The sequence below is a fragment of the Gouania willdenowi genome, chromosome 2 (genome assembly GCF_900634775.1).
Source record: "Gouania willdenowi chromosome 2, fGouWil2.1, whole genome shotgun sequence".
Lineage (NCBI taxonomy): Eukaryota > Metazoa > Chordata > Actinopteri > Blenniiformes > Gobiesocidae > Gouania > Gouania willdenowi.
In genome coordinates this window covers 265,384-292,638 of record NC_041045.1, presented here as the reverse complement: position 1 = coordinate 292,638, position 27,255 = coordinate 265,384, and the positions used below count along the sequence as shown (strand labels likewise).

The following is a 27,255-nucleotide window of genomic DNA, read 5'->3' as shown; positions in this document are numbered from 1 at the left end:
TCTCTGTAGCTTTTATTTTGGAGGGTCTCTGCTCTCTGAGACCTTTATTTTGGAGGGTCTCCGCTCTCTGTAGCTTTTATTTTGGAGAGTCTCCGCTCTCTGTAGCTTTTATTTTGGAGGGTCTCCGCTCTCTGGAGCCTTTATTTTGGAGGGTCTCTGCTCTCTGAGACCTTTATTTTGGAGGGTCCCCGCTTTCTTGAACCTTTATTGTGGAGGGTCCCCGCTCTCTGGGACTTTTATTTTGGAGGGTCCCTGGAACCTTTATTGTGGAGGGTCGTCGCTTTCTGGAACCTTTATTTTGAAGGGTCCCCGCTTTCTAGAACCTTTATTTTGGAGGGTCTCTGCTCTCTGAGACCTTTTTTTTTGGAGGGTCTCCGCTCTCTGTAGCTTTTATTTTGGAGGGTCTCTGCTCTCTGAGACCTTTATTTTGGAGGGTCTCCGCTCTCTGTAGCTTTTATTTTGGAGGGTCTCCGCTCTCTGTAGCTTTTATTTTGGAGGGTCTCCGCTCTCTGTAGCTTTTATTTTGGAGGGTCCCCGCTTTCTGAGACCTTTATTGTGGAGGGTCCCCGCTTTCTTGAACCTTTATTGTGGAGTGTCCCCGCTCTCTGGGACTTTTATTTTGGAGGGTCCCTGGAACCTTTATTGTGGAGGGTCGTCGCTTTCTGGAACCTTTATTTTGAAGGGTCCCCGCTTTCTAGAACCTTTATTTTGGCGGGTCTCCGCTCTCTAGGACCTTTATTTTGAAGGGTCTCTGCTCTCTGGAGCCTTTATTTTGGAGGGTCCCTGCTCTCTGGAGCCTTTATTGTGGAGGGTCCCCGCTCTCTGGGATCTTTATTTTGGAGGGTCCCCGCTCTCTGAAACCTTTATTTTGAAGGGTCCCCGCTCTCTGGGACCTTTATTTTGGAGGGTCTCCACCACCTGGGACCTTTATTTTGGAGGGTCCCCACTCTCTGGAACCTTTATTTTGGAGGGTCTCCGCTCTCTGTAGCTTTTATTTTGGAGGGTCTCCGCTCTCTGTAGCTTTTATTTTGGAGGGTCTCTGCTCTCTGGAGCCTTTATTTTGGAGGGTCCCCGCTTTCTTGAACCTTTATTGTGGAGGGTCCCCGCTCTCTGGGATCTTTATTTTGGAGGGTCCCCGCTTTCTTGAACCTTTATTGTGGAGTGTCCCTGGAACCTTTATTGTGGAGGGTCCCCGCTTTCTTGAACCTTTATTTTGGAGGGTCCCTGGAACCTTTATTGTGGAGGGTCGTCGCTTTCTGGAACCTTTATTTTGAAGGGTCCCCGCTTTCTGGAACCTTTATTTTGGAGGGTCCCTGGAACCTTTATTGTGGAGGGTCGTCGCTCTCTGGAACCTTTATTTTGGAGGGTCCCTGCTCTCTTGAGCCTTTATTTTGGAGGGTCCCTGCTCTCTGGAGCCTTTATTTTGGAGGGTCCCCACTCTCTGGGATCTTTATTTTGGAGGGTCCCCGCTCTCTAGGACCTTTATTTTGAAGGGTCCCCGCTCTCTGGGACCTTTATTTTGGCGGGTCTCCGCTCTCTAGGACCTTTATTTTGAAGGGTCCCCGCTCTCTGGGACCTTTATTTTGGAGGGTCCCTGGAACCTTTATTGTGGAGGGTCACCGCTCTCTGGAGCCTTTATTTTGGAGGGTCGTTAAAGTGCTGAACAGGTTGAGAACCACTGTATTAGGTGATGCCATGGAGCCGTTTGATTGGTGGATCAAAGTCCGTGATGCCCCTCCCCCTTGGTGCTGGGGAGGGTTTTTAATGTGATTATCAGCCTGTGTTCAAAGCCCTCATCGTGTATGATCAGTGCGTGTTCCAGGTCGGAGGTGAACCAATGAGAGAGAAGGACTCATTGTGAGATGACGGCCCATAAATCATTGGGGTTTTCTATAAATCAGGGCAGATGGTGGAGAGCGAACCCAGGCTCATGGGAGCTGGTGCATGATGGGAAGGCTGGCACAGGCTGGAGCTCTTCTTACAAGGTTGGTTTTAATTCATAACAATACTTTACACTCTGTCCACATTCTACTAGATTTGACTAAATGATCATTTAAATGAAATAAAAAAAGAATAAACTCACCTGATGAGGTCATAAACATTTAACTTCCTGTTTGACTCTGAGACCCTCATCATTCATCAGTTACCACTAGGGATGGGCTCACTGTAATCATGTCATTGATTATTAATTACAATCATGGTGTCATTATAATTATGATTGTAATTTTAAAAATATGTTGCTGTCGTAATCGTAGTTAAATTGTAATTGAGTTTAGATAATTGACTTTGTAATTGCCATGAAAATTCCATAAAAAATATAATTTAACACTAAAATACGGAACCATGTTACAGTTCTACACATATGTAGTTATTAATTATTAAAATATGTTTCATATCAAGCTTTTACACATTTTACCATTTAATAATTATATAAATCTATAGATATACTGACATATTAAAGGCTCAGACACCCACACCATAAATATTAAAACCTATATTATCATTGATTATGAATCCTAACAAGGTAATCAATAGATATGAAATAAATTAGATGATAGATATTGTTTTTAGTGTATTTTACAGCTGATTTAGGACCTGTTAGCATTAGAGATGCTAACAGAAAGCTAACACACGAGGAAGGTTAACTTTTATTAGGTTATTTATTAAAGGATCAGTAATTATGATTGTAAATATGCATCACATAAATGGGTTTAAACTGTAGCACCACGTTTATGATGATTGGCCTGTTTTTATCTGACATTAGACAAAGCTTTGTGTAAAATATGTGGTTATTGTTGTTTAGTTGTGACCTCATTCTACAGTAGATATTAGTTTTCATCTTTTATTCCCAGTTTAAAATGTTTTCTTCATCTTGTCATGTGACCAGAGGGGCATGCTGGGAGATCTGAGGGGGAGGGGCCAAGGGCACAGAGAGTTTTAGAGGTGGACTCACTAACACGTTATCAATGATGATGTGATCAGCTCTGATCTGTTCCGTCCCATCATCACTAAATAAACACCATCCATCATTGTGTTATGAGTTAGCTGCTGACAGCCACCGCCGCCGTTAGCATTAATGTAGAATAATGCATTCACATATTAAACATTCCCTTCACTGTTCACCAATGAAATACACTTTTCTCTCACACAGTTTTACTTTTGTGACTTTATTGATGTATTTACAGACGTGCTGGTTTTAATCACTAATAAAATGCTTCAAAGTGACCAAAAATGGTGGAAAAGGAGGTGAATTTTAAAAACCACAGAAAATGGTTCAAAGTTATAAATTAAAGTGGATAAAAATAGACAGAAAATATAGTAAAAATGGTTCAAAGTGTAAATATTGGAACAATTAGTTTAAACTGGTAAATAATGACATGACAAATGGTGAATGTGGTGAAAATGACAAAAATAATCAGTAAATCTGGTGAAAAGAGGTTAAAAGTGACAATAATAGGTCAACATATGTGACATTAGGTGTAAAAGTGGTAGAAATGGTTTATAAGTGATGAACAATGTGTAGAAAAGTTATTAAAATGTGATGTAGAAGTGTCTATATTGTTGTTTTGTTAAAGGCATCTAGTGAGCGACGCCTCCTAGTGTCTCAGTGGGACAAACATATTTTACATTAAAATGGCCTGGCCCTCATTATTGCTGTGCAGCAGCTGTATTTTGACATTTTTCTCTGTTACTTTTGTATCTTTTTGTTGTGGTTTTGTGTATTTTTGTGTGTATTTGTGTTGTGCATCCATTTTGGGGTCTGAACTAAAGTAGACTAAGGGCCACATGTGGCCCCCAGTTTCCCACGTCTGATATAAAACCACTGATCACCTGACGTCATGTGATCTGTATTTAAAGCTTTTCAGTGACTCAGGTGGTGAAAGAGGAGGTGTTTGAGAAGTTTAGTTCTCATCAGAACGCAGAGCAGACGTTTAGACCTGAGAAGGTGGACCAGGTGACAGCATGGAGAGCTTTTTAATGAGGACCTCCATCCTTAAACCTCCAGAGAGTGGAGACCTCATGGCTGGCTGACGCTGAGGTGATGGTCTGACCTCCCTCAGCTGTGGCCAGGATCCATGACTCCTCCCCCCAAACGCTCAGACACTTTGCACTTGATCTGCCTTTAAAATATCATCATGAACGGAAACATCTGGAGTTTTCATCTTATTATTTTAATGATTATATTACTGTACAAATATATTATATTATTATTATTATTCTAAATAAATGACAAAAATAACAAATACACACACATACAAAGTGACAAACATTTTAAAAAGTACAATAAAAACACACACACACACACTTTGTGTGTCTATTTCTACTACTTTTATATTATTTATTTATTTTATTATCGGATGCTCTGGTAATAAATAATTATTTTTGTATATTTTCTGTAATTAAGTGTTTATTTTGGTTTTATCTTGTATGTATAAACACAGTCTAAAACACATCACATGACTACAATATAAAAAAACACATAAATCAACTACAAATAAACAGAAAAATGAAGAATTGACAAGAATAAAATGACTCGTCCTAACACACAAAGCTTTTGTTATTACCTGTATATGTGAATAACCTGTAATATGTATATTTATACAGCTTTACCTCTTCATATTTATTTATATCTGCACCTTATTTTTTAAAATACTACTTATGACTGTAAATGATCATGTGTGAGATAAACTCTACTGTTCCATTGTGTCCTTGAGCAAAGCCTGAAACAACCTGTGTTTGTTTTCACTGTTGTTTTTGTAGAGTATCAGCATCCAGATGGTGCATTGCTGCTAAACAGATGTTCTTTTGCATAGCAACACATGATGAATATGGATGTCTTATTATAGACCATGACATCATAGAAGCCCTTAGTATATCTAAAGTATACTTTACTAAGTATACTTTACTAAGTGCACTTATTCTAACACTTTACTTCAAACTACTGCAATACTTATTGGGACTAAAATCACCTCATTTTAGTTTCACAAAACCAGATTAGATTTGATGGAGAAAATAATATTTTGGCAAAGAATAAATTTGAAATGTTTAGATTTAAAATTTAAATTTTATTAATTCATAATATATGTTTATGTATTTATTAACAGCGAATTGCCAAAAATGTATATTTTTCTATCATTTAAATAAAATTTAAAATGATTTTTTTTTTTTTTTTTTCAAACAATAAAAGTTTCCTTATTAACATTTATTTTATTGGACTTTTAATTTGAAATGATTTATACAATGCCAGCATTTATTTTATGAGAGAAATGTAAATATTGTTGTAAATGTCAACATTTAAAATGCTTTAAATCAGACATGGGTAACTGGGGGCCACAGCCCTAAATGTGTGTGTGGCCCCCAGTTACCCAAAAATAAATATATATATAAATATAAAACAACAGCACAAACTTCCAAAAACACACTTAAACATCATTTCTTTTAAATTTTGTGTTAAACTATCATAATTCTAAAAAATGCATTTATCCTCGTAATGTGAGACTATATGAATTATTTTAGTTTAGTATTTCCGTGGCTGACTGTGAGGGCTTTTATTTTGTAATAATCCAGGTTATTCCTGCGTTCGTTCACCTCCTGTATTAAACATTTGAAGCCTTGTTAAAAGACCCAACGTGTGTTTGAATCCCTCCAGACTCTCTGACCTCTGCTTCTCAGGATTATTCACAGGACCTTGGTTAATATTAAGCAGACATTATTAAAATAAGGTCTTAATAATAAATGTGTGTCCCACAGAGGCCACTCACACTAAACTTATACTTTTAATCATTTGGTTCCAAAGAGGGAAAGTACAAATACTTTGTATATATATCTATGTATATATATCTATATATGTATATATATCGATATATGTAGGGAGAGGCTATGAGCACTTCCTCAGACTACCACTAGAGGGTGGTAGAGTGAATCCACTCAAAATATTTGCACAAAGAATCAACAAGTGTAAAACTTTCTAATAGGATTGTTCTAAATGTTTGGATAATCTGATTCTTTAAATCAGACTAAAAATATGAAATAATAATCATTAAGAGTGAGAATACATGACAGATGTGTACGTTAAATGTGTCACAATGTGATCTGAGGGTCACATGATCTACATTCATGTCAGCATTTAGAATAATGGCCAATCTGAGCATTAAAGCTGCAGTATGTAGAATCGTGACACACCCACTGTGGAGTTGTTTCCTCCATAGACATTAGTGACACATGTAGAGACTTTATCTGCTGTTAATGGAGAGTTTAAAAGACATGAAACACAGATAAATCTAAGGTGATGGAATGTCTACGTTCATCGTTATTGTGGAGGACGTGAACGCACAGACTTTAGTAACAGTTAGTGTAGATATTTGACCAAATGATGATTGTTGATGTGTGTGTTTGTTATGAATAAGTTATAAATAATTCATCTGTAGCTTACTGTATGTTTGGATCATTCATAGTTTCATATATTAGTTGTAATCCAGTCAGACCACAGGCCTCACAAATGGTTTAATAAATCACCATACTGGGACATTTCCATATCCGTCTAATAGAAAGAAATAAGATGATCCATCATCCACGCTGACATCGGCCGCTCAAGGAGGGACTCTGTCTAGTTAGACTGTCACGCGTACGGTAATGATGCTGTAATGTGATGTGGTGTCATCTGGTGGGGGGGGGGGGGGTGGGGGGGGTGGTTCCTCTGACAGCTAAATGACTTCTAGACCAAGGTCATTGATGATGACGACAATCATAATCAAACTCTACATTTCACGTCCTCAAGGTTAAAGTAATCACATACATTTTAAAACTTTCAGATTCAAAGCTAATAAAGCTGTGACACATGTTTAGTGTTATTATTATTGTGTTTATTTTCTTTGATATATTCTATAATTCATTCTCTTTGTCTTTTTTTTTCTGTTATTTTTGTATATTTGTGCCATACTTTATTTTATGTTGTCATTTTGTTAATATTGTATATATATATATATATATTAGGATCTCCTATATTAAGATGTATTTAATGTCTTTTTCTAAACCAATGGAAATAGAAAGTACGTTAGAATAAATCATTAACATGTTATCAGATTTCACTCATTCTTATCACTTCCTGTTGTTTTTATTCTGAAAGGATCGTTGCAGTCGTCTCATATCTTGGTGAAGGTTCTCCTGGGCTTCATCTCCTCCTCCTGGTCAGATCTTCTGCCTGAGGCTGTTTTCACGTCTCACACAGAATAAGAAGCTCCAGATCAAACGTGTCCTCAGATGAATTCTCTCTCACAGTGAAAGCATTTGTTACTTCCTGGTTTGTTTTATGTTCTTTCCTCTGGGTCACTGTGTCAGAGCTAATATCTATCTACACACACACACACACACACACACACTCCCGTTAACAGCCTTTGTCATCAGCGTACGCGCACGGTTTACATTATGTTCAGTGTGCGAGAGGTGAGACGAGGTCGTTATTTCAAAGCAGAGGAAGGAGAACATGTGGAGGAACATGTGGAGGAACATGTGGAGGAACATGAAGGTGACTTTAAGACAAAAGTTGAATTATTGAAACAATGGTTTGATGAATGATATTTACTGATCACACTTGGTTCTAAATCATCAGACTGTACACACCAGGAAATGTAGACATTATTAAAAAGTTATTTCTCCTCCATCTTTAATTGTTCTAAGAACATCAGTATTTCAGCTTTATTTCTTTTAGCCTCTAAAGTGTCTCTGAGACACTCACTGCTATGTTTTTAGGGCCTTCATGTTTATTCATGAGTGATAAATAATAAATCATTTACAGTCTATCTTCTCCTCTTCTATCGACAGTAATAACACAGATTGTGTTGTTTAACCGATGCGTCGCATTGGCTCACAAACACGTCAGATCGTCTCATAAAGGAGACACAAGGTGGTGTAACTGCTACTAAAAGTGAAAATGATTGAGCATTCTTTGGTTTATCCATAAACTATATTATTTATATACTGAATGTAAATATATTAACGTAATATCAACCTGTCGTTTGCTTTAGCTGTGACGTAGTTTAAGAGGGAGGAGCTTACATTCTTATAGGGGAGTTTGTTTGGGTGTGTGTGTCCCTTTAAATGTTGTCGCTGCAATGAATTGTGGGTGATCATGATGTGGTCTCCTTTGGTAAAGGATGTATCAGTGTTTCCTAGACTAAAGGACTTTATAAAGGAAGCATTGAGCCTCCTTTCCTTAGATCAAAGAGAAATGCGTCGTTAGCGTCGTAGCAGATGAAAGAAAAACAAAACAAACTGTTTTTTTAAAAAACAAAGACTTTACAGTAATTCTTAAAAAACAAATTATATTTACATCAGAAGCAGAAAAAACTGTACAAAGAGGAAAGAGCTGATCTTTCTTTACACATATGAACTCACTCGTGTACGTCACACACACACACACACACACACTGTAACAATCAAACTGAAGACATGGGAGTGAAAACACAGTTTTAGTCCAATGAATAACTGTGATATGATGCAGGCACTTATTAAACCCATTTTATTCATAAATGAAAACCATCTGCGATGAAAATATTGTTGTTTGATCTTAAATACGTGTGTTGTTTGCGTTACATTAAGGCTAAAAAGCTAACTATGGCTTTTCAAAAACATTTATTATCAGTTTTTTTGGATTACGATCACAGCAGTTCATGGTTGGTTGTTGAGTTAGAACATCTCCACTTTGAGGTTCCTCATGTCCAGGAACTTGCTTTCTTCAGCCAGAGCAGTCAGCATGGAGCACATGTCCCCGATGGCCATGTTGCCCGTCCCAGCAGGGACTGAAGGTAGCGTGACCGAGTTCCTGGGCGTCATGAGGGGGGAGGAGCTCTGTGACACGCTTTGGAGCAAACCTGGGCTCAGAGTCCCAGAAAGGAGACTGGAGCGATTCCCGTCGTCCAACATGATGTCAAAGTCTATCTCTGATGACTCCAGAGCTAGACGAGAGTCTCCAGAATCTGCCTCCAGGTTTTCCAAAGGTGAGACCGTACTAGCCAAGGTCTCACTGGGCTTCAAAACCTGAATCAGTCCCGTGTAGTGGTACATGGTGTTGTCTTCAGCGTCTGGAGGTCCTAAAGCTACATTTGGGTTCATATCAGTCATGTGACTACGTTGCATCCTCACTGTTTTACTACCATATGGAGGCTCTGCTGGAGGTCTCGGTTGGAGAAGGTTCTGATTTACTGCATTCAAGGGGATAACGTTACAGTTCTGTTGATCAAGAACTGCCATGAAGCCTTCTTGGCAGTCTTCAGTCTTTACTTGCACCCGATCAAATCCCACACTGTCTGGAACGAGCGCGTTGGATGTAACGTTCATGTGCTGAGGTCCTGTGCTGCTCCTCTGCTGCTTCATGAATCCAAAGTTGGGGTTTTGCTGGACAACAGCCAGGTTCTCTTGAGTCTGTAGCCTGCAGGATTCCTGGTAGATGTTTGTGTTCCACTGTGGAGGTAAAGTCACACACATCTGCTGGCAGGGATTCTGGCAACAAGAGGACAGAACCTGAGTGGAAACGTTTGTGCTCTTCAAAGATGCCCTTCGTTGATAATAGAACATTGAAGATCTTTGCTGACTTTCTATCGCTCTGTTGGTTGTATTTCTGCTGTTCTTCACAATGTTGGCAGGGTGTGAGTTGTAAGGAGGAGGGTGGGCTGTGAAGCCCCCACTCAGCGTGTCTATGCTGTTGTAACGTTGAATCTGTGTCTGCCTGAGAGGATGGATGTGTTTGACTGGGTCACTGGCTCTGCGGGGGATGTGGGCCATCATCTCATGGGGGAGTGGGATTCTGTAGAGCCTGGAAGCAAAGCGTCTGTCATCCTCCTGGGTTTCATACTTCAGAGCGGTGTGTTCCAAGTTGGGGAGCGGTGTTGGTGGTGCACCACCAGTGGCAGCAGCGTACTGAGCCTTGAGCCGGTAGTGCTGGGCTGGGGTCAGACTGAGAGGACACGGAGGTGCTTCCTCACACCTTCCTGCTGCGGCTCCACAGTGGCTGGTCTGGCTGGAGCGCCGCGACACGTCCACAGAGATGGGGTCGTAGGAGTCGGCGGAGCTGACGGCATTCAGTCTGTTGGCGTCCAACTGGGAAGTCTGGCTGGATCGCCTGCTGGAGAAACATGGGGAGATGCCTGAGGAGCGACGGCTGAGGGTGTACACCGAGCTCAGGGTGCTGGAGGTGCTGTCACGCCGCTCCGACAGCTTTTCCAGCAACGCCACTTTGTTAGGACTGGGATGACCCAAACTGTCCAAGAGGGAATCTGAGATAAAAACACATAAAAGTAGTAGAAACACTTATTTTAATCATTCACAACCTTATGTACAGTATGTGAAGTATTTTATACACATTATTATATCTCATGTATGTTTAGGAAAATGATCACATATTTACACACAATGGACGACACAAACGTTGGTATCTGGCCACACAAATGATCAGGTGTTGAGAATTTATTGTAACGCCCTCAATTATTCCTGGTTCGGAGGCCCCGCCCACTGAGGTCCAACAAACATTTACAAGAAAAGAAACGTTTCCAAGATGAAAAGTGACAAAGATGGAATTTAAAGAGCTAGTTTTAAACGCTCTGTGGAGGAAAATAACAGTGTTGAGGGTTGAATCAAACACAGGTTCTTATTGATTAGTTCATTGTTATTGAACGTTGATAAATGAGGACCATTGTGTCTTTGTAAAGGTGCTTAGAGAGATAAAAATATCAATTCTGACGTAAAATGACTTCTTATATTGAAATATCTACTGTATATGACACAAACCCTCACCCACATGTTTTGGGACAATATTACACATTTCCTGCATATTTTTCAATGTTCAATGGGAGCTCTAGTGTTAGCTTTAGCAAGTGTAGCTAACTGATCACATGATCTCAGCGCGTGATTGTTTTGGTGCATTTTTGTTGCGTATAAATATGAAATGAATGACAATGGTTAAGTCCATTAACTGTACAGGGCGTGTTTGGTATTATTTCACTATTAATAACAATAAAGTAGGTTCTGGACGTGATCCAGATGAAACTGTGATAATTGATGAACAAAGTCAACATAACTGAGATCAGTCATAAAAGTTAGAGGTGCAGGAATTTAAAAACCAAACTTACAGTTTGCTGCTATTGGTGGAAACTTGGTGCCACGGACCGTAGGTTTAGGGTCGATGGTCCAGCGTGAGTCCCTCACTGTCTTCAGCGTTTCCTTCTTGAGCTGCTCCAGGCGCTGGGTGGTGGTCAGCTGGTTCCTGATGTGAAGACCCATCGTGGCCGATTCCTCAAAGCCCAACGACTCCACCAACGGTAGGTCATCCACAGCACTGAGGTCCCCCAGACTCCCCCCGCTGTGTGCCGCCATCTCTACTCCACTGTCATTGTTGGTGGCACTGCCAAGTGGTGATGGTTGGCTGCAGCATGATGAGTGACCACCAGGGCTGGACTCATACGTCTACAGAGAGAGAGAACATCATTGTCCTTACAGTATATACTGTACACTGGACCTTATCATGAGCCCTCACTGAAACACATTATATTTACTAATATTTATATAGAAGATTATTTTAACTGGTTGTCTAAGATTATTTACTATAATACTACTGACAAATGTCAGTAACTTATGGAACAAATGGACCTTTATTCATATTTAAAACATCTTATATTTTTAATGTATATATCATGTATTTGCAATGTTTCTGTTCTTATACGTACTAGAATCTTTTTTCCAATCAACCATCACAGTGGAAGCAGTGTGGGAGGAGCCTGTGATAGATTACAGACCGCCATTTTATTCTGTCTGTGAATCACAAACGTGACCAGGAGCCAAACATCAGCAGATACCTTCAGGTATACAGTACCTCCAGGCATGAGATGATCTTTTCTGTTTCACAATTTACATTTACTTTCCTTTTTAGATGATTTCATTAAACATTTTTATATTTAAATGTTTTAGTGATTAAACTTGTTTGGATCTAATCTCCTTTTTCTGATTTCTGAATCCTTTGTCTGACTGCTACATTTTGCTCATAATACTATAAAAAAAAACAACTATAGATCATAATAAATCATATTTGAAGAATGTCATTTTGTAAATAAGTGTAAATAAACATCTAGTGCCTCCTAAATAGATTTATTTCTAGGGATGCACTGAAATGAAAATAAACCAAATTATTAACCAAAAAATGCACTTTTGGACCATTTTCAGTTCATCATAAATTATTATTTTTCTGGTCATTTCTCACCACATAACTTTTATTTACATTTACTAAAAATAGACATTATAAAACCAAATATGTTTAATGCTGGGGGGGGGGTGTTATGGTGAAATCACATAAAATTACTTTGTGCTATTTTCAGCCATTTTACAAAAAAATAAAGTCCCATGAAAAAGCATTAGATCATAAAGATATTTACTTTAATTACTCTCAACCAATGAATCACCTTCAATTTTTACACAAAATCCCTCACAGTTGTGTGATTCTGTAGCACCAGATTTTGATTGAGATTATGAATAAAATTTGACATATTTCTCCGTTTGCTGCACTTATTTTTAGACATTTGTTCACCTGTTTTTCTGGGAAAAAATAGTGTATATATATATGAATAATATCTATCTCTGTTATATATTTAACATATTTATAAAGGATTGACAGTGTTTGTTTAACAGAATTATATTTACTAAATAATATATAATATAATAATAAATAAATCATTATATAAATAAAGTATTATTTAAGCTTTAAGTTCAGTTGGGGGGTTTTGGTGTTACTCTCGCGAGATTACGTTCAGCCAATCACGTAGCTCGGTCACCTATCAGTTTGTTAGCACACAGAGCTACTGCTACAGTTCTTTAGCATCTATTTTTGGGTTTTTTAACAACTCTAGTACTTATTACAACCTTTGTACATCTTCAGACTTCATCCATCTCAGGGACAGGAGACATTTAATCCTGCTGTGTTTGACGTTTCTAAAGGAATTGGTGAGTTGGAATGTTTGTTGCTCAGTAGCATGCGATGCTAACGTAATGCTAATAAACTATGTTAGGTGGCTAATGTTGTATAGGTACTATTATGTGGAGTGCTGTGTTGTCCCAGTATATATGTTAACACTATTTAACTATTGAATTGTGTTGTTTGAGTCAGTGATTATTAGAGATTAATAAGAATTTAGTGATTCAGATTCCATTATCGATACTGTTTTTTGATTCGATTCTTTACCGATTCTCATTGGGTGAGAGAATGAAATAATACAAATGGATTTGTTTATTTTAACTCTTTATTATATTATCTTTTTCTCTTTAATTTTCTGCAGGAATATCAGCTTTATTTTAATCCACCAGATATAGATTGTTTTCACTGGATAATAATATATACAAATATAAACCATATAAACCTGATCAATTATTATTATTACAACATATGACACATTTTGGCTACAAACATTAGATAATATTTACAGTGCTACTTTTGAACTTGAAAAACTAATTCAGACATAAAACAAATAATTCTTCTATAAAAAAGACCATATTAACCAAAAGTACAGCTACACTTATTGTTATGTATTTAAACGGTAAAGCTTTAGTTTAGTCTTTGTTTACGTTTCTATAAATGGACCTTCAGAGACGCCGTCCCTGTCATGTTCAGTACCAGTCCGTCTCCAGTGTCTGATCACTTGTTATGGGGACATAAACTGGTGACCAGGTGTGTTTTTGCTGATGTTTGTTGTTTTCAGAAGAAAAGTTTGTGCAAGAAGCAACTTTAGTGCGAGTGTAAAGAACCAGGAAGTGACTAGCGTAGCAACAGAGACGCTACAAACACAGCACTGAGAACAGCACAGCTGTGGGTGGAGGAGGTGGATTTTCCACAGTGGACAGCAAACAACGTTATGGTGGGAGGAGCTTCACTTGGTGCTAGCATAAACACAATATACAGGACCGGGAGGAGTTTATCGTTTATTTACGACGTAAGAGGAACCGATAAGCGGAATTGAAATACAAGCAAACAAACGATTCTTAGGAATTGGATTACTGGGAACAGTTCTCAGAAAGAACTGGTTATTGATTCTCATCCCTAGTGATTATGTATTATTATGAAAACGCCTTTATCTGATATATTCAATCATTGTATCATGGCTACATGAGAATGACATCTAATGATTTAATCATGACAATGGATTATACCATATATATTGACTATTGTGTACACAGAATAATTAACTAGTTAATGAATATATGTTTTAATTAGGGATGTAACGATTCACTCAACTCTCAATACAATTCGATTGACGATACTGGGTTCACGGTACGATTCTGTCACGATTTATTTTACAAAATGGGACTGTAGACAAATTTTCCTTTATTTTTTGGGGGGAAAAAAACCAAAAAATACTGTACTATTTTATTTTTATTTTTCATTGTCAAAAGAATCCCTTGATAAACTATTCAAAACAAAGCAATTTAACTGAAAATAAATCTTGAATGAAATAAATAAAGGAATAATACAAATGAAGAAGAAGCCTATTAATTTAATTTCTGGTTCTATAGTAAACAATGCAAAACTACATAATAGTTCTTTTTCTTTTTTAAAGTGCAACTGAAAATGTATTTTGTGTCTTAACAATTGGACTTAAAAAAAAACAGTCATTGCACTGTATTTACATTAGATATTTGTTTGGACCAGCAGAGGGCGCTGATAACCCAGTGGTCGGTTGGCATGCAGATATTCTTGCAGTGAAGAAGAGAAGCTATGCTAGCAGACAGAGCTAATAGAAAAACGTGACTTTTACAGATATTCACGTAATATTACAGATATTCTTTTGGTGCTAAAGGGGTAAGGAATCATTTATGAACATGTTTAAGAGTAGAAGGCGGCCAGAAAGAAAGTAGTAGCAGATTCAGCCCGCCGCCTACACTTTTAGACGAGAAGGATAAATATATATCTGCTGTTTAAAAAAAGTACTGCAATTCAATTTTCAGAGCATCGATGTGAACCGTGATACCTGTGAATCGATTTTTAACTACCTTACGATTAATCGTTACATCCCGTTTTAATTATACAGGCTAGGTTTTCCTGGTAGGGGTACCAACTGATGGTGAACAGAAGAACCCAGTGTTCTGGTTGGAAGCTGTAGCAGCCTTGTTCTTCCCCTCATTCTGACGTGTAGAAGCGTATTAAGAGCGTATTAAAAGCTGATGGCTTTTATCAACTACTTTGAGAACTTAGAAAGTCTCATCTGGTGGTGAGATACCACCGGTTACTTTGATGAACTCATGAACATTTCCAAGCGTTGGAAGTGGAACCACAACACAACCATACTTGTAAAAAACTCAAATCTTAGTGCACTTAAAATATTGTAAATATTGTGTGTAACTGTTGGTTTTCTGGGTTTGTAAATATTGTCAATATATGGTATCAACTAAAACACTGCCCAATGTTTCCTTGTAGAGTCTATCTTCTGAAACCCTAGCACAATACTACTGACGTCTGAAATATTACTACTGCTAATTAAACTAACACCACATATTACAACATAAATGCTACACAGATATGGGGGTCACATGCAGCCTTCGGTCTCATTTTGAGTTACCGCCAAAGTAAATGGAAATAATGTCTCTACAAACCTACAAAATGACAGAAGAATATTAACAACACAACATAACATATTACAAAAAGTCAACAAGACAACAAGAAAAATGAACAAATTTACTGTAAAAACCCAAAAAGACTTACTACAAAAGACTCCAAAAAACACACAAAATGACAACAAAAATATCTCAATCACTGCAAAAAAAACATCAAACAACAAAAAAACACTTTGAGTTTCCTGTATTAATACTCAGATAGGTCATGAATGTTGATAACGTGAGATACAATCACATGTGGTGATAAAAGTTGCTCATCTGTGGCTTAGATTTGACTGATCATCATGAGTTCAGATGATAAACCGCATTAAATGGAAGAAAATGGGCGGAGCATAAATGCATGGAGGTGATTAGAATCTATAGGTGAGCTCACCTCAGTAAAGTCTGTCCAGGACGGAAAGTCACAAAAGAGAGAAAGTAAAAGAGTTTAGTAGGAGGACAAAGAGCTGGAGTGGGAACGTTCCTGGAACTAACACAGATTTTTCCCAGATGTTTTTGTCATTCCAGCATTCTATAATTATAATATTCCTACTGTAGGTGTGAATATTGATTTGGTCTTACCACAGAGTTCTCAGTCTTGATGGACTTGACGTGCAGGTAGTCCTCCACACCTCTAGGGGAGCTACTGTCAGACATCTTGTCCTCCCTGTGGATCCGTTCTCTGTACCCACTCTCGTTCTCGCCGTTCTCTCCGGGCTGTGGCGCCCTGGGTGGAACGTCACCACGCTGCTTCTTGGTGACGTGGGCGTCTGGCCCGTGCACGGTTTTCACGTGTTTCCTGAGAGAGCTTGGGTCGGTGTAGCGCTTGGTGCAGCCGGGGATTTTACACACATATGGTTTCTGTGGGTACCAGACACATAGTTCTATTATAAAATACAAAATATCCAAATTGAAAGAAAAATACTCAAAAAAGTAAACTGAATTACACAAGAATGACTTCACAAAAAGGCAAAAATTATATAGAAATTAATAAAGAAACACCCAATATGACAGAAAATTACATAAAATGACAAGGAAAATACACAAAAGTTACTCTGAAAACCTATAACACAAATACACACATGGCTCCATAATCACACAAGACAAAAAACAACATTGAAGAACACACAAAACCAAAGAAAAATTGTCAAAATACACAAAATAACTCCAAAAACACACAAACCTATGACAACGTTGAACAAAAGCCAAAGTTTAAATAGATTGTTACTGACAACTCCCATTAATTTACTACACACTACAAACCCAATGATTATATACTGTCTACTATAGACTACAGTATATACTAGTGTATACTATATAGACTATAGTATATACTGTCTACTATATACTATAGTATATACTGTCTACTATAGACTATAGTATATACTAGTGTATACTATATAGACTATAGTATCTACTGTCTACTATATACTATAGTATATACTGTCTACTATAGACTACAGTATATACTAGTGTATACTATATAGCTATAGTATATACTGTCTACTATAGACTACAGTATATACTAGTGTATACTATATAGACTATAGTATATACTGTCTACTATAGACTACAGTATATACTAGTGTATACTATATAGACTATAGTATATACTGTCTACTATAGACTACAGTATATACTAGTGTATACTATATAGACTATAGTATATACTGTCTACTATATACTATAGTATATACTGTCTACTATAGACTACAGTATATACTAGTGTATACTATATAGCTATAGTATATACTGTCTACTATAGACTACAGTATATACTAGTGTATACTATATAGACTATAGTATATACTGTCTACTATATACTATAGTATATACTGTCTACTATATACTATAGTATCTACTGTCTACTATAGACTACAGTATATACTAGTGTATACTATATAGACTATAGTATATACTGTCTACTATATACTATAGTATATACTGTCTACTATATACTATAGTATCTACTGTCTACTATAGACTACAGTATATACTAGTGTATACTATATAGACTATAGTATATACTGTCTACTATATAGACTATAGTATATACTGTCTACTATAGACTATAGTATGATTAGGATGTGAGCGTTCCCACTGAAGAATACTTCCAAGTTTCCCAAGATGCATCAGGAATCTCCAGCGTTAAAAACCTTGTTCACACTGAGGCTAAATATCTGTGTTGATTCTCTACCTTTACTTTGAAAGTAAAGTGAGAAAGTGACCAAGTAGAATATCAACATGTGCTCATTTGATCTATAAAACTCACATAGACATATTTAGACGGGTTAGACGTCACACTTAGCATGAGTAGTACGTTAGCATGGGTAATACGTTAGCATGAGCAGTATGTTAGCATGAGCAGTACATTAGCATGAGCAGTACATTAGCATGAGTCATATGTTAGCATGAGTAGCACGTCAGCATGAGCAGTACGTTAGGATGAGTAGTATGTTAGCATGAGTAGTATATTAGCATGAGCCGTATGTTAGCATGAGCAGTACGTTAGGATGAGTAGTACGTTAGCATGAGTAGTACATTTGCATGAGTCTTATATTAGCATGAGCTGTACGTTAGGATGAGTAGAGTACGTAAAAACAGCAAAATGTCTTAGCTGTTCACACTGTGGTAGTGGGAGGTGTCCAGTACCTCGTTGGAGTGTGTCCTGTTCTGGTGTTTGGCTCGGTCAGAGGCGTTAGAAAAGGCCTTGTTACATCCCTCGTGCTCACAGACGTACGGTTTCTCTCCGGTGTGTGAACGCAGATGTGTTTTCAGGTTTTCTAGACGGGAGTAGGCCTTGGAGCAGCCCTCAAACTGCACAAAAGGACATGATGTCATCAAATTACATACTATTTTATGTAAATATGTTTACTAACTGCTGGCAAAGATGCTGACGTAAGTGTAAAAATGTCATTTTACAACAACATTATATTATATTAATCAATCGATTGTAACGATACAAGGAAATAACGCCTTGGTTTTAATCACTGCAGACGTTATATGGATGTGTTTTAAAAGCACTTTTAATAATAAAGACGTTAGTTTGTGTGATGTCATGGCCACGCCCCCAGCAGACGACAAAGAAAACGGAGAAGCCAAGAAAGTGATCAATAATCTACCTTTGGCTCCAGTTTGATTAAACACTTTGGCTTTAGCACAGACGGAGTTAGCGTTAGCTAGCGTTAGCTGCTCATTTAACCTCAACACATCATTTTTAATTTTAATGTTGTATTATTTTGATGTATAAAAACAATCAGCAGAGTCACGTAAACCTAATATGAAAAGTTAACATCCTGTTTATATCAACTGAAGTGTTGGTTGGACTTTATTTAAATGAAATATGAATACATTTGACATTAAATGTTGTTTATATGTCCATCATTCATTCATAGATGATTGATTTATAATAAACATCAGTAATCTATAAAGCTCACCTGTACTGTCTAGTATCAGGCATTTATTTCACTCACACTGTACACATTATTATTATGGATAATATCACCAACAATAAATCATGAATAGAATCTAGGGATGTAACGATTAATCGTAAGGCAGTTAAAAATCAATTCATAGGTATCACGTTCATATCGATGCTCTGAAAATTGAATTGCAGTAAACAGCAGAGGGCGCTATATATCCTTCTCGTCTAAAATTGTAAGTGGCGGGCGTAATCTGCTACTACTTTCTTTCGGGCCACCTTCTACTCTTAAACATGTTCATAAATGATTCCTTACCCGTTTAGCACCGAAAGAATATCTGTAATATTACGTGAATATCTGTAAAAGTCACGTTTTTCTATTAGCTCTGTCTACTAGCATAGCATCTCTTCTTCACTGCAAGAATATCTGCATGCCAATCGACCACTGGGTTACCAGCGCCCTCTGTTGGTCCTAACTAATATTTGATGTAAATACAGTGAAATGACTGTTTTTTTTTTTAAATTCCAATTGTTAAGACACAAAAAACATTTTCAGTTTTACTTTTAAAAAGAAAAAGAACTATTATGTAGTTTTGCATTGTTTACTATAGAACCAGAATTTAAATTAATAGGCTTCTTTTTCATTTGTATTATTCCTTTATTTATTTCATTCAAGATTTATTTTTAGTTAAATTGCATTGTTTTGAATAGTTTATCAAGGGATTCTTTTGACAATGAAAAATAAAAGGAAAATAATACAGTATTTTCTAAAGGAATAAAAAAATGAAGGAATATTTGTCTACAGTCCCATTTTGTAAAATAAATGGTGAGAGAATTGTATCATGAACCCAGTATTGTGAATCCAATGGTATTGGGAGTTGAGTGAATCGTTACATCCCTATTAGAATCAAATCATTGGTAAAATGAATCGTTCCACCCTTAGAAACCAATACATGGAGGTTTTAGGACCCAGTGATCACACAACGAGGCTAAAATAGTTGATGAACTGAATATATTCTGGTTGATCTGTGTGATGCTATAGAAAGATGATTCTGTCTCTGATCAGGAGTTTGATCGAAACAGCAAATGATTGATTTTGGCGTTTGTGAGAGACTAACAGGATTGGTCAGTATTTGAAGTTTTATTCAGACGTGCTCCTTCCTTTTTGCGACATTGCCAATTAAAGCGTTGGTATGACAGGGTTTTTCATGTGTGTGCGCTGTCCGTTACTTGCCGTGCACTTGTGTGGTTTCTCCCCCGTGTGTCGGCGCATGTGAACCACCAGCATGTACTGAGCTTTGAAAGGCTTCTGCTCCCGAGAACACTCGTCCCAGCGGCACACAAACTCCTTCTTCTCTCCATGGATGTGGTCGTTATTGATGTGCTGTGGCACACACACACACACACACACACACATGAGCTGTCCACTCAGATGTTCATCAAACCTCAGAGGATGTTCTGCTCTCCATCTCTAATTAGGGTTTTCTATAGCTGTGTAAATGAAATGCTGCTTCACATAAAACACCAACTTTTCTTATGAACTCGTATCTCCTAAGTTAACACCATTCTTAGTATTTGCATACATACGTATATATAAGTGTGTGGGTTCAGTCATGGTCACATGACGGCCTGAGGGCCACAAGCACCCGTCAGTCAAAGGTAAACGCACAAAATGACCCTAAAAACACACACAGGGCCTGTACTATGAAGCTAGATATGTACAGTATAGTGGGAGTCACCTAACCAAACCTTCTCTGTCACAGAGCAGCTGTACTACAAAGCTGGATATAAACACGTTCACTAACCCAGGTGATCTACCTGCTTTTCATTCTTCATATTTTGAAAGAGTTTCTCCTCAGTGGTGGCGTACGTTGCTCTGCACTGATAAATGTCTAAATATTCTCTCTCTCCACACAATGATCCTCCTTTTAGTGGACAGCTCATCTTCTAAGAGATCTGATTGGTCAGGAGGCGGGGCTTTATGCTCACTGAGATCAGATCCACTTCATAACCCCTAGCCCATAAGAATGTGTTTATTTTTTAAGTTTTACAGTTATCCAGCTGTGTAGTACAGCAGACACAATAAATCCTGGACGTTAGCACGATAAGAGGAAATCCAGCTTTGTAGTACAGGGCCTTTGTGTTTTTCTGGCATCATGTTGTTTAGCATTTCAGTGTGTTTGTTGTGACTTTGTGTGTTTTATCAGTCATTTATTTTACATTTGGAATATTTTTCTTTGTGTGCCATCATTGATATTTTTGTTTTTGGAGTAATTTATTGTGTAACGTTGGGCTTCATGTTCCTTCTAGCTTGTGTTAATGTGTTATTTTGAGCCTGGATTAATTGAGTTAAGGTGCGTGTGTGTGTGTGTGCGTGTGTGTGTGTGTGTGTGTGTGTGTGTGTGTGGGACTCACATGGACGAGCTGCTCCTGTGTGTCGTACTCCTGGCTGCAGCGCTCCCAGTGACAGTTGGTCTCGTAGACGGCCTCAGGCTCCGCCTTACACTCGCTGTGCTCCTTCAGACGCTCCTGCACATTACAGTAAACTTTACTGTAAAAAGCATGAGGAGAACATGCACATTCTAAGCCATCGTTATGGAAAAATAACTGCTCATTTAATTATAAACTACTTTAAAATCTAAAGGGATCATTGACCTTAAACTTTAATCAAATAAAATAATAACTAAAATGATGATAATAATAACAATAATAATTGATATGTCATTAAATTGTTAAAAATAACAACAAAAAAAATCTAATTAAATGTTATTGAGAATAAATATGAATTCATTCATGTCAATTTAGCAAAAAGTATAAAATGGAAAAGTATTAATAATATAATCATGAAAATATTATTATTATGGCATATAAATAATAAATTATGTCACGAAACTGTTAAAAATGAACAACAAATAAAATGCTTACTAAAAACAATTGTTTTAAATTGATGATAATATAGTTATAATTATCAATATTATTATATTATAAAGAATATTGTAATATCAAGTTATAATAATAATGAATAGAAAATAATTATTAAATAAAAACAAATAAATATTCCCACAATTACGACCACAAGCCCCCGAACTGTTCCTTCTGACAAGCATTATTATTATTATTATTATTATTATTATTATAAGCAAATAGTATGATTATTTCTTTATTATTCATTAGTAAGCGTGCAGAGGGAAAAGTAACAGATTACTCACGTTACTGTAAATAAGTTGTTTTTATGGGTACTTGTACTTCTTTGAGTATATTTCTAAATTAGTAATTTAGTTTCTACTTATTATGTTGTTACCCACATGTTTTATTATTTATAAATGTATCTATACTTAGAGCCTGAGAATTATTTCTGTTTTAAATTGAATTAATCTGTTATTTTATTTAAAAAATAATTATACATTTTAACCTTTAATTTTTCTTTTCATACAGTCTTTGTGTAAAATAAATACAGTTTTTCTTCCATTTTAAGTTTCTACATGAGATGTTTACTGTATGTAAGGGTTATTCAGCTACTTTTAACTTGTACTTGAGTATTTTATGTATGTATTTCTACTGCTAGCATGTTGCTAAATAATAAGCTAAGCTAATAATGACTATCTTTCCTTTCCTGTGTAATGACTGTTGCTACGAGCGCTGGGTTTCTGATCATGTGATCATGCAGAGGTGATTCCAAGGTTTGAATATGATTTGCATATTTTAGATGGACAGCGAGGGGTCGGGCTCTCCGACATGTGCGCTCAATTCCACACTGATTTGACTGTTCCACAGAAATCCATATGCACAGTTTGATTCAATATTTTGGTACATGCCACTTTTCTTGATTTATGTAGACTTGGTTTCTCAGTCTTTGTCCATCAACATCCTGGACTTTTCCCTCATTTTTCTATATAAACATTGATTTTTCCCACACTGACGTTACTTTTAAATCACATCTTTGTGACGTTTGACACACCAATAATAACTACTGTCTAGATGGACTATAGAAATGTACGAGCACTCATGGATCCACTCCATCTTTTTCAAGGTGGAGTGTGGGAATATTTCCCCTCCTGTTCAGGCACAAACACCAGCATATTTAAAAGGATGAAATATTTCTCTAACCGGTGAACACGGCGACGACAACGGCCTTAGACTCTCTGCCTCTGCCGTGACCTTTGACCTCTTGGTGTTCATGGGGTCGACTGTGCTGCTGACACATGGGTCTCCTCCGTGAGTCTGAGGGAGACGAAATTATACTGACAGAACCTTTACCAGTTTACCCATAATACTGTGCACAGACTCCATGCTAAACATGTAGCAGCTAGCACCTCAATGCTAAACTAGATGACAGGATTCAGAGCCAAAATGAATAAACAAAGTGGATAAATATTATTTTCTGAAGGAGAGAAAAAGCAATAAGTTCAGTGTTCAATAATTGTATTGATCATAAAATAGTTGTTAGTGTTTATGATGTTTATATCACTACATATGTATTTCATTTGTATTTTCTATTTGGAGAAAAATACACAAAATGACTAAAGACACACAAAGCCTTTGTGGTTTCCTGTTAACGCTCTGATTGGTCAATGCTGACATGAATGTTGATCATGTGACCCTCAGATCAGACACGCTATGGTAAAAGTTGCTCATCTCTGATTTATAGATTCCATATAAATATGTAGTAAACAATAAAATAAGAATGTAAATATATCGTTACCTTTGTCCTCAGGTCGTTGTTGTGGATGGATGAGGCCAGCGTGGACGGGCCGAGTCCTGGCTGGCGGCTGGTGAAAGTGGGTGGAGCCTGTATGAGGGGCGGAGCGTGTCCGAAGGCGCTGAGGCCTCGCTGCTGGGAGAGCAGCTGCTGGTACGCCACGGGGTTGATGTGGGGCGGGAACGGAAATGACGGGCTGCAGACCAGGAAGTACATCAAAACATCTTCATTTTCTTTGTTCAAGAGTGAAAAAAAACATCTTCAAAATCAAACAAAAATGTCGTTCATCAAATACTTTTTACAATGTATCATTTTAAACGCATTTCATAACCATTTAAAAGATGAAGGTATTTAAATCAAACAAACACAAATACACAAAATGTCTCAGAATTGCACAAAAAGACAAAACCTTTGAGTTGTCCTGGATTATTTTAATTTTTTTAAATCCAAGAGAAAAAGGCATATTTTCCAAACTAAAAAGTCATGTGACCTGAGCCCGCCCACTGACAGGTGACCGTAGGAGCTGCTGGCGGCGGAGCTGGATCTAGAGTTGTTGATGTACGCCACCAGAGAGTTTGGAGAGGTACGGATCATGGTGTGTAGGTCGATGCTGGCGTCAGACAGAGGAGAGATGGACAACGCCCTCTTCCTGCTGAGACGAGGAGTCAGTCTGGGGCTGGAGAACCTGGAAACTGCACAACACAAACGTTTATTGATCAATGCATCTGATCTGGATGAAAGTCACTGGGTAATATTGACTTTAATAAAGAGTATAGGGTCATTTTATGTATATTTTTACCAATTGTTCTGTGAGATTCTTCAATATTAACTCTATAATATAATGTTTGATCAGATCAATACTTTTTGAGATGCAGGGAATTTGTTGATTTTCATGAGTCCTTATTTTTATTCCATTTCCAGCTCCCACTGTCTCAGGAACTACATGATACTGTAACTGAAATAATAATAAAACTATTTGTAAATATTATGGTAGAACTTTAGAAGGATTTGGTAGAAAAGATTGAACTTTCCTGAGAATATTGACAATAGTAATATAACTAAGGCCTGGTTTCACACTTTAACACAATATAGAAACATCATAAACTACATTAATAACAGAAAATAACTTTTACACTGAGGCTTGAGATGAATACATGATATGAACAAAAACTACAGCGTGCTAAGAACTTTTTATTTTTTTGTAAAATAATAAAGGTATTAAAAACAAACAAAGCTGCAAAAATGAGAGGAAAATACATCAAACTAACAATAACACAACAACAATGAAATTACACACACAGATCTGTCCTTATTTAACATGTTATCACGTGTGTGTGTGTGTGTGTGTGTGTGTGAAACCATCCTGTAATGAGTGATCCACTGAGCTAGCCTGGCACACCATGTTAGTGACTCTGTGAACAGTCTGGCACACACACACACACACACACACACACACACACACACACACACACACACACACACACACACACACACACACACACACACACACACACACACACACACACACACACACAGCTCCAACGTGTCCTCCTGACACACATTTACAGCCTTTGTTCAGCTCCCTAGTTAGCATCCAGACATCACTAATCAATCGTCCCACAGTAACACCCCATCATTACCACAGATAAACATCACATGGGCTCGATGTTGTTCAGCGTGTTAAATGAGGGCAATTTACGGAGAATCGACTCAGACTGAGGAGGAATGTTTAACACACACCAACATGACATTTTTATTTAGTTAAGGTCTGTTTTTAGTTGTTTTCCTCTCAATATTCTGATCATTTTTAAGGCTAGTTGTATGAAATGTTGCCACTATTGTTTTTTCATGTTTATTTGCTTAATTCCACAGTCCTGTGTAATATAAGTAGATATATATACATAATACTGACACCTCATGACCAAATCTGTCCCATTGTAAACATATTTTTCATATACTGTAATCATGATATATCATAATGCTTTTTCAAATAATACCTAATAGATCAAAGCCTCTACCTTCAAAATAAAGGTAAATATATTATGCATTAAAATGTATTCTGTTAATGACACGATCAATGATGTGGGCGACCGTGGCTCAGGTGGTAGAGGGTCGTCTTCTGATCCAGAGGTTGGGGATTCGATCCCAGTACCTGACTGTGTTGAAGTGTCCTTGGGCAAGACACTGAACCCTAAGTTGCTCCCAGTGGTCGACTAGCGCCTTGCATGACAGTCCTGTCCCACTGGTGTGTGAATGTGTGAATGAGCTGATATGTAAAGAGCTTTGAGACTGTTTCAGTGGTGATAAAACTCTATATAAAATCGAGTCCATTTACCATTTAATATTTTCACAAATGTTTCACTTTGGCCCTCATTTATTTTTGGAAATACTGCATATTTAAAATGAAAGGTTCTCATTATAAAAACTCCACAGAAACATAAAGATTATCATTAAAAATAATATAAATATTATCTATGAAGTATATTTTTATGAGACGGACCGTTTGTGTACACATGGTGTACACGTGTATGTACAGTTAAAGGAGTGCACAAGGGTTAAACATGTTTATGTCTCAATGTTTGATTAACGTGATTCTCCAACATATGTTACGTGTTTAAAAGTCATTAGGGAGGAGGATATCACCATCATCCTGGGATCAGCTGAATGATGATGTGAGAGGAAAACGTTTATTACTGATGGCGTGAGGAGGTGTCCAGGGATGCTAATTGAACACTGAGCTGTAGCTGAGGCTGATGGGACGTGTGGAGCGGTATCTGGTGCTTCCTCTCATCTCAGGGGAAATGTGTGTGTTCCATTTGATGAATGGGCCAATGGGAAAGCCTGGACTGAACGCTATGTGATTGATGTCAGTGTGTGTGTTTTCTTTGTGATAGATATTATGTGCTTAATGTGACACATGAAATAAAACTTTACCTGCAAACCAACTGCATGCAGGGAATACTAGCCTTTCAAAATAAAGTCCAAAAACAGGGATTACAAGGGTTTGAGAGGTTAAACCAGCTTTTATTTATATACACCAATGTTACACTGAGATTTGTTTTAAATGTATTATCATTATATTATTAAGGTACTTTTTTCTCTCCATTGTCGCTCATTCCAATAAAACATTGTTATGTCAAGTTTATTTTGTTTTTCGCAAGAATAAAACATGCATAGTTGTCGTGCAATGATTGGACCACATGTCATATGAACCTATGACGACATGCAGACATTTGATCAATATGTCATATTAAGTCTCATTAGATGACTTTGGTATATTTAGTGATTAACTTAATTTAGCTGAAATGAATTAAATAAAGCAGATATGGGCAATAACAGAATATAATATATATTACGTAAAGAACGAAGGGTACATGGATCATTAGGGATCTGTGTACTCTTTAGTTATTTAGTTTCAAAACCAATTTAAAAATTAGAAAAACCAAATAGTTTTTTTTTTGTTTCATTCATTTAAAACCATAAGCAGCAAAATGGACAAAAACAAATAAAA

At 37.1% G+C, this 27,255-nt stretch overlaps 1 protein-coding gene and 1 long non-coding RNA gene across 3 annotated transcripts in view; one reads left to right on the top strand and one right to left on the bottom strand.

Annotated features, from left to right (window-relative positions):
• Positions 1–8,593: 8,593 nt before the first annotated feature.
• The window catches only part of LOC114477914 (zinc finger protein GLI2-like), a 57,009-nt gene continuing 38,347 nt past the window's right edge, over positions 8,594–27,255 (bottom strand). Inside the window, exons 6-14 of the mRNA XM_028470611.1 lie at positions 24,235–24,436; positions 23,748–23,940; positions 23,153–23,266; positions 21,461–21,574; positions 20,280–20,429; positions 18,277–18,441; positions 16,207–16,485; positions 11,124–11,457; positions 8,594–10,271 (exon numbers count right to left, since the gene is read on the bottom strand). Coding sequence (XP_028326412.1) covers positions 8,686–10,271; positions 11,124–11,457; positions 16,207–16,485; positions 18,277–18,441; positions 20,280–20,429; positions 21,461–21,574; positions 23,153–23,266; positions 23,748–23,940; positions 24,235–24,436 — 3,137 coding nt within the window. The 3' untranslated portion in view covers positions 8,594–8,685. The remainder of the gene's footprint in view (positions 10,272–11,123; positions 11,458–16,206; positions 16,486–18,276; positions 18,442–20,279; positions 20,430–21,460; positions 21,575–23,152; positions 23,267–23,747; positions 23,941–24,234; positions 24,437–27,255) is intronic.
• On the top strand, positions 12,808–25,894 carry LOC114477918 (uncharacterized). 2 transcript variants are annotated; one of them, XR_003675782.1, is made up of 3 exons: positions 12,808–12,984; positions 23,760–23,897; positions 24,255–25,894. It is a non-coding gene; the product is annotated as an uncharacterized LOC114477918 (long non-coding RNA). The 2 variants fall into 2 exon arrangements; XR_003675783.1 differs by having other exon boundaries at positions 23,760–23,954.